At 36.3% G+C, this 8,987-nt stretch overlaps 1 protein-coding gene across 1 annotated transcript in view; it reads left to right on the forward strand.

The window, feature by feature from the left end:
* Positions 1-8,987, forward strand: part of TMEFF1 (transmembrane protein with EGF like and two follistatin like domains 1) — a 113,129-nt gene that overhangs the window by 72,368 nt on the left and 31,774 nt on the right. Inside the window, exons 6-7 of the mRNA XM_012802307.1 lie at positions 3,893-4,041; positions 5,840-5,905. Of these exons, the coding sequence (XP_012657761.1) occupies positions 3,893-4,041; positions 5,840-5,905 (215 nt within the window). The remainder of the gene's footprint in view (positions 1-3,892; positions 4,042-5,839; positions 5,906-8,987) is intronic.

Raw genomic sequence — 8,987 nt, forward strand, 5'->3', positions numbered from 1 at the left:
TGTTTTCTCCAGGTCCTCTGCTGACTCGTGAGCTCACCCACCAGTAGAGGATGAGGTTTCCCTTTGCTCCTCATCCTTACAGTTCTTGGTAATGTCTTTTGTCCTCAATGTTTGGCAATTTAGTGAGTACAGGTGGTATCTCCTTGTGATTTTAGTTTTCATTTTCTTGATCATTAGTGGGGCTGAATCTTCTCATGTATATTGTTCATACATGCTTCCTCTTTTATTTCTATTATTTCTTTATACCTTCCCATTGATTATCTATCTATCTATTATTTATTTTTTGAGACAGAGTTTTACTGTGTTGCCCTTGGTAGAGTGCTGTGGTATCACAGCTCACAGCAACTTCAAACTCTTAGGCTTAAGCGATTCTCTTGCCTCAGCCTCCCACGTAGCTGGGACTACAGGTGCCAACCACAATGCCCTTCTATTTTTTTTTGTTGCAGGTGTCATTGTTGTTTTAGCAGGCCTGGGCCAGGTTCGAACCCTCCAGCCCTGGTGTATGTGGCTGGCGCCTTAACCACGTAGTTACAGGCGCCGAGCCATGATTATATATCTTTTTAAAAATTGATTTATATTATTTATGTATTCCAAATATTCTACTGTGTTCTATGTTGGTTATATGTGATTGTCTTTGTAGTTTGTCTTTCTATTCTCTTTATCGGGCATTCTTTATTTCAAAGTCACTTATCAGTCTCTTGTGTTTAATCTCTAGATCTGTATAGTTTTGCCTTTTACATTTATACCTTTAGTTAATCAAGAATTAAGGAAATCTTCAAACACATAGAAAAGGAGAAAAACATGAAGTGGATCCCTTCCTATATATTCATCTTCAGAAAGTTCAGTTTTATTTCATCTTTTCTTCCTTTCTTCCTTTTTTTAGAAAGTATTTTAAGCAAATCCCAGTATCAAGTCATTTTACCTGCAAAGATTTCAGTTCTACTAACGTGTTAACTGCTTGATGTCTGAGTTACTGAGAGAGGCACGTTAAAATCTACTACGGTAGATTTGGTAATTTCTCATTGTGGTTTTATCAGTTTTTGCTTTATAGATTTTGAGGTTATCTTAAAATGTTTAGAATTATTATGTCTTCTTGATGAATAAAATTTTTCATTCTTTTGAATGGATCTTCTTTTTGCCCTGAGGTCTCTGTTATTTGATATGAAATAGAACCTACCAGGTTTCTTCCCTGACAGATACGGTTCTTTTCCGCTATCCTCTTATTTTCAGCTTTTGGTATCATTACATCTTAACATGTATCTTATTAGCAGAATATAGCTGGCCTTTTAATTTTTATCCACCCTAAGTATGTGTGCTACTGAACTGGAAAATTTATTTCACATAACAATATGATAAATACTAATATATTTTAATTTTTTCCCCTTGTCCTGTTTTGTGCTTTTGACTTGCCTTTGTTTCTTTCTCTCTCCTTTCTTGGTTTAGATTTTTGTCACTCTTCTAGTGGTAACCTCAGCAATTTTAATGTGTATATCCAACTTGTCACCGTCTGAAGTTCTTTAATGTCTCTGTTCACCTTAAACACTTTACTTTTAATCTCTCTAAATTTGTATGCTATCATTATAATGTCTTTTAATTTCCTATTTAAAAACTTTAACCCCACAGGGCATTGTTGTTGTCTTAGACGAGTACAGTCAGCGTTTTGTTAACGTAGCTACCTGTTCGTACCTTTGTTCTTCATATACCTTTGTGTGTCTCATCTTCTTTGGAAGGATCGTTTTCCTACAGCCTTTAAAATTTCCTTTACTCACAGTCAGCAAGCGACATATTTTGTGAGTTCTTATCTTAAATTTTATTGTATCCTCATTCTCAAAAGATGTGTCTTTATATAGAATTCTGTGGTATCTTAGCATTAGCACATTGTAGGTACTATTTTACTGTCTTTAGCCATTATATTAATGAACAATTTGGCTTTGTTATTGCTTTTGAAGAATCATTTTCCCCTCTTATTCTTGCTTCTTTGAAGATAATCTTCCTCTTCTTTCTGAGTGCTTTGAAAATATCCCCTCTTTTTTTGTTGTTGTTGTTATATAAGTCCTCTATGATATTTCAGTGTGTGGATCCATTTTTAGTAATCCTGTTTGGGATTGATTTGGCTTCTTGGATATTTAGGTTAGTATCCTTTTTAGTTTTAGAAAGTTTCAAGAGAAATTGCTGGGAATATTGCCTAGCCTCAAGCTTGTCACTTCTTGTGGAACTCCAATCAGATTTTATTAGAGCTTCTGACTCTGTCCATCCTCCGAGTCTCTTTTTCATGTGCCCTGTTGCTTTTACCCTCCTCTGTGGTCTGGGTAATTTCTCCTCCCCCGCCCTCCAGTTCACTCATTTGTCTTTAGTGTATCTAATCTGCTGTTAAATCTACCCATTGGATTTTTTTTTTTAAATTTCTGGTTACATCTCATTTATGGACATTCTGTTTGGTTCTTTTTAAAATCGGCTGGTTTTGCCAATTTTATGATGTTTTATTTCCTTGTTTGTTGTGGATGTGAGTGTGTGAGAGAGAGACACTGTGTGTGTGTGAAAGCTGCTTGTTTTCCTCAGAATTGTATCTGTGGAAAATCATTGAGGTCTAGGATAAAGTTAGTTTTCTCCAGAGAAGATTGCATTTACTTCTATCATTTGCCAAGTGCCACTTCCAGTCCTTGAACTTAAAATAAATTCTGAGCCTGAGGTTGTTCAGAACAATCAAGTAGTATTTTAAGTCATAATTATCCAGGTAAGGGCTGGTTTGTGGCTTTCAATTCTCGGGGAGATATTTTTCTTTCTCTTCAGTGCCATGCCTTACGGAGGCCCTTTGCCTCCCCCACCCCCTTAAATAGGCCTTTTGGAAGACGGCAGCTCATTTCCAGTTTACCCTCATGCTGAGGCTTCTAACTTTTTGGGTAAACAGCTTTTCTAGGGTCTCTATATTCCCTTCAGGTGGGTAAGTGTTCTTTGTCTGCTAGTCCCAGAGGCCTGCAAAGCCAAGCAATTGATAATTGAATTTATCCAGTTTGGCAGATGCCTTCAAGGTGATAATCAGCTTTAGTGAGCTCAGTTGACTTTGTCTATTCCTGTCTTCCTCTAATTTTTGTCTTGAATATTCCATGCTTTCTTAGCAATGTATGAATGCATTTAAGAGAATGTTTTAAAGTATTTTATTCAATATGTTGTTGTTTTCAGCAGGAGGGTTAGTAAAGTTTCCTGGTCTATCATGTTGCTAGAAACAGGAGAGTCTGTTTTTTATTTTTATTTCTCTATTTTTGTTAGATTTACTGTTCTGGAGAGAAGTGACCTCGCATTGGCCTTCCTGGGCCTTGGTAGTACAGGGCTCATTGGTCAGTGGACACTCAGTTATATGGGTAGATGTCTAACGAGAAAACACCTTGAGGGTTTCCATTCGACATATTTCATATCTGTTATATTTTTAAATCTTCCTAGTGTTTGTTACGGTAGGTATTTTCTTTTATTACCTTTATTTTACAGATCAGTGAACTAAGACTTAGGGGAAGAAATCTGGACACAAATCTGGTAACGAGTAAGGCTGGGATTTAAACTCATGACCTCTGACTTACAGTTCTGTGCCTTTTCCACTGTGACATCATTCTTTCTAATTAATGTTGTTGACATTTGATATCTGGTCAAATCTATATTATCTAGATGTGAAAATTCTAGAGAAAACACTGGATTAATAATATTTATATGAAATCATCTTAAAATCCTAATCTGGAAGACATTTTTAGCTGAGCTTAATCTTTCACCAGTGACTTAAAATAATACATGGATTTCTATTACAGAAAGCACAGAGAAAGGAGATAATTGGCCTTTTTTTTCTGTTGCAATGTTATAAAATACTTTTGCTGTAAAAATAGGTAATTTTTGTCTTTTTCCACAGGTGTGTATGTAATATAGATTGCAGTGGATACAGTTTTAATCCTGTGTGTGCTTCTGATGGGAGTTCATATAACAATCCATGTTTTGTTCGAGAAGCATCTTGTATAAAGCAAGAACAAATAGATATAAGGCATCTTGGCCACTGCACAGGTAAAATCATTCAACTCATTCAGAGACCTGTCTTTACTATTATAAGTCTATAACCTTATTTTTATATTTTGGTAGTATTCCAAATTTGTAAAATCAGAAACCTTTGAAGCGTTCTTTTCTTTTCTTACTTCATGTTTCAGAATTTCATTTGTTATTAATTTTGATATTTTTTCACTTATTTTCATCTTCTCAAGACATAAAGCCATGATTCTTGTTTGTTTAATTACTAAGCTGATCCTAACATGAAATTATAGTTTTATTTACAGTTCTAAGATGATTTTAAATTTGTCATGATTTTAGCTATTTAAGAGTTAACTTACATTAATGACAGTAAAACTATGTATCTATTAGTGTTGCCACATATTTCTGAAAGTTTTTTTCTCGAGCATAATAATTTACTTTGTCTTCACATTATCTCTTTGGTTTTTTTGGCTGTATATACAATATGCCATCAAAGATTTCAGTGGTGTAGCATTACAGAATGTAGGAGAATGATTACCTTTGATTTAAAATTCTTTGCGCCTTTCTTGCTTTTTGTTATGGTTTAGAAGCCTTAGTACTATGTAAGAATAAATTTTTTTACTTTTGACCCCTAGTAGCAATACCCAGTTTCTGTAGCCAGAGGTTCTCAATTTTCTTTCCTCAGTAATTTCCACTGAGCAAGTGGATCATTTCCCTTGTGACGCATGTGGAGCAGGTGCATTCTCATGGACTAGGATTGTACACTTCTCTTGCTTACCTGCTCCTTTGGATAAAGGTTGTTAGGCAAAGTTTGGTACTTTGTATTGGTAACTGATTATCCATGACATACTGCACAACAGATTGCAGCACCTTTGGTCTAAGCCACCACAGGATACCCGAGAAGCTCATCAGAGGAATTTTAGGAAGGGATTGGGTGTGGTCACGAGAGAGGAAACCACTTGCCAACAGGAATCCCTTATAGGTAGATCCCTGTTGCACTTTGCTTTAATCTTGAAGTATGGTTTGTTTGTCTTTCATGAGGTAGTATTTAGAGTTTAGGTGGAGAGAATAGCTTAAAAAAAAAAAAATCTTCTCTGAGGAACTGGAATGATACTCCCTGGAATCAAGTTCAGAACACTAGGCCAAGCTTGAGAATTTTAATTAAAATTCACGCAGATTCTAACTCCTTTGGTGGAGTGGTTGACCTTTACGTTTTATTTAATCCCTTCTATACTTTTCCATCCCCACCTAACTGTACTTTCCTTTTGTGCCCCCTGAAGCCCCCAGGTATTGGGAAGCTTATATTTTTCCAAGGATATTTGTGGTTCATTTACAAAGTCTTCCCAGTCTAGATGCAATTCACAAATTATGATCATTTTTAAAAAAATAGAATCTATTTAATATGATGGGTCATTTTTTAATACTAAATGTTGTTTGATAACACAGCTAAGATTCTACATTTGTCTTAATCTCATGTTTCCAGGGAAACAGTGGTAGGAGAAGGTAAATCATTCAACAGTTATTTTTAGAGAAAGAGTTTTCCTTAAAACTCTTTTAGTTTATATAGGAAAAACTCTTTAAAAGTTTAACAATGATTTGTTGGATTTGTTGAGCTGAAGTCCAAATGAAATTACACCGTTCATCATGCAAAAAGGTTATATACCTAACATGCTTTGAGGCTTAAGACAGAAATGGTACAATTGATCAAGAGATTGGTGGAAAATGTGAGCAGGATAGTGGATAGAGAGTTAAGAAAAACCTGGAATAATTTCGCACAATTATTAGTGTGACTTAAACATTGTATGTATCTTAATTTGAAAATGGCTTTTTCTTACAGATACTGATGACACAAGTTTGCTGGGAAAGAAAGATGATGGACTACAGTATCGACCTGATGTGAAAGGTACTGAATTGTGATTTTCTAAATTGTGGCTGTCTATCGAAATATGGTCACTGAATATCCTTAGTAGTTCTATTTTCATTATAACAACTCCTTCTGCTTTGTTCTCATCTCTGTTTATAGTATATTCTCAGATACACTTTTTGTGATCAAAGTTTGCATTGAAATAATTACAGATTCACATGCAGTTGTAAGAAATTATACGGAAAGATCTCTCATACATGCTTTTAAAAAATCCTCTTTACACTAGAATCTACTATTAAAATATTAGCACTTGCCCTCTATGCTCAAGTCTTCAAGCCTTGTTCCCTCTGCCTGGATCTCTATTTCTTTGTTGGACTTATTCCTACTCATCTTTTAGTCTCAGCGTGGAAGGCATTTCCTTTTGAGAAGTGTCCCTTGACCTTTAAGAGATATTTGTAACCCCCACTGAATTCTGTGAGGACAGGAGACTGTGTCTGTCGCGTGCACTCTGTATCCCTAACACCTACCAGAAGGTCTGGTACATTAGTAGGTTTTCCATACTTGTCCTAAGAATGAGTGTGGCTCAGAGAAGCTGTGCAATCTATTTGCACAAAGCCTCACGTCTAGTAAAGGTCAGAGCAGAGACTAGATTTCAGGTCCCTTGGCCTCAAGTCCATTGCTCTTTATGCTTGTTTTCACGCCTATTATTTTATTGGATTCTTAGAACTACCAGGTAGATAAGGACCAGTGGGAACATTGAGAATCAGTGAGGTCCATATCTAGTTAACCAAAGTAGGTGTAGATCTCAGTAACTTCCATGTAATTGCTCTGTCACAAGTATATCTTCCACCCATCTGCTAACACTACAGTATATAATTTTTTTATTAAGATATGCAATCTGCCTTTTATGCCTATCTAAAAATATGTAAAATGGGAATGATAATAGTACTCCTACCAATCTCATAAAATTTCATAAAAATTAAATGTGACAATACATGTCAAATGTTTAGAACAGAGTCTGACGTACTCATAAGTGTTCAATAAATGGTAGCTGTTATTATCATTGAGCAATTTGTTACTTCCCTAATTTGAATTGTATCTAAACCATGAGCCTCTGAAATATCAGTTTCCTGTTGATGCAAAGTACTATATTTAAGACAGGAAATCTCCTTTATTTCCATAGGAGACATAATAGATCAGCCACACTTTTATTCATTATACTGATAGTACATGACTAGTATATGAAGACCATTTTTCAGTATTTATAAGCTTATATTTAGGGCAATTTGGGGAATTGTGTGTGCCCAAAACACTTGTGTGCTGTTGATAAAAATCACATAGATAATGTCATGCTTTAGGTTATTGAAAGTTCTAATAATAAGATAATATTTATTACGTGTCTATCTTTCTTTCTTTCTTTCTTTCTTTCTTTCTTTTTCTTTTCCTTTCTTTCCTTTTTTTCTTTGGACAAGAGTCTCACTCTGTTGCCCTGGGTAGAATGCTGTGGCATCATAGCTCACAGGAACCTTAAACTCCAGGGTTTTAGTTATTCTCCTGGCTCAGCCTCCCAACTAGGTGGGACTGCAGGTGCACACTGCAACACATGGCTAATTTTTCCATTTTTAGTAGAGATGGGGTCTTGCTTAGGCTGGTCTTGAACTCGTGAGCTCAGGCAATCTACCCACCTCATGTCCTAGAGTGCTAGCATTATAGGCATGAGCCACAGTGTCTGGCCTATGTGCCTAATTTATATCGATCATTTTCCCTATTTTTAGGTAGAAAGATATCTGACACATGATATATATCTTAAAAAAGCTTGTGGTATAGCTGGGTGTGGTGGTGCATGCCTATAGTCCCAGCTACTCAGGAGGACTGCTTGAGCCAGAAGTTGGAAATTGCAGTGAGCTATGATGATACCACTGCACTCTTGTCTGGGTGATAGAACAAAGTAGAAATTGATTATTGTCATTAAAGTAGTACAGTTATAAAGTGCAATAGAAGGCTGGGTGCAGTGGCTCACACTTGTAATCCTAGCACTTTGGGAGACAGAGGCAGTACAATTGCTTGAGGGCAGTAGTTTGAGACCAGCCTGGGCAACATATTGAGACCCCATCTTAAAAAAAAAAAAATCAGCTGGGCATGGTAGCATGCACCTATACTCTTAGCTATTTGAGAAGCTGAGACAGGAGGCTCACCTGAGCTCAGGAATTCGTTGCTGCAGTGAGTTAGGATCACATTATTGCACTCCAGCCTAGGCAAGAAGAGTGAGAAAATGTCTCAACAAACCAAAACTGCAATGGGAATTCAGAAAAAACAAGATTAGTTTTTAGTGGGGAACAGTGGAGATCTGAGAAATGTCATAGAAAATGTGGAACTTGAGTGAACTTTGAAGAATGGTTATGATTTGAACAAGAGTCAGAGGATATTTAAGGAGTATAGAAGAGCATGAGCAGAGATGTGACAGGATGTAGGAGGGTGGTAAGGCATCATTTTTGGCTAGACAGTAGGGGCTTAAGAGGTAGAAGTAGAAGGCAAGGCTAGAAAGACACCCTGGGCCAGGTTGTATAGTGTTGATTGCTGTACTATCCTAGGGAATTTAGACTTTATTTGTGGGCACTAGGGAATGATATCTTTAGTATAATATTTTTGAAAAAGGCAAGGCTACAAAAGTTAACCATTTGAATGTTTCCAGACAGGAACATTATGCTTATTGTACATATTGCAATGGAGGCAGGGAAGTCAATTAGGTATACTCAAGAGCATAGACATCTGCTTAGATATGAGAGAGAGATAGAGAACAAGCAGAGAGAAATAGAGAGATAACAAGGACTAAAATCAAGATCAGATGACTTAGATGATGGACTCTAGTCATAGACCTAAGGTTGTTGGAGAGGAAGAATATTTGGGGTAAGAAAAGGGAGGGTTCGATGGTAGAGTTGAATGATTATATTTTGGAGTTTGAGGTGCAGGTGGAACACATCCAGGTGACTTTGTTGAGCATAAATTTTTGACTCAGTCCTTGGGAATAGAGATTATAACTAAGCCATGAGAGTGAATGAGAGAGATTATAGTGTTCCTCTGTCTAGTTCAGTAGCCACTGGTCACGTGTAACTATTTAAAT

Source organism: Otolemur garnettii, unplaced genomic scaffold (assembly GCF_000181295.1).
Source record: "Otolemur garnettii isolate 467f Iridium unplaced genomic scaffold, OtoGar3 scaffold00014, whole genome shotgun sequence".
Lineage (NCBI taxonomy): Eukaryota > Metazoa > Chordata > Mammalia > Primates > Galagidae > Otolemur > Otolemur garnettii.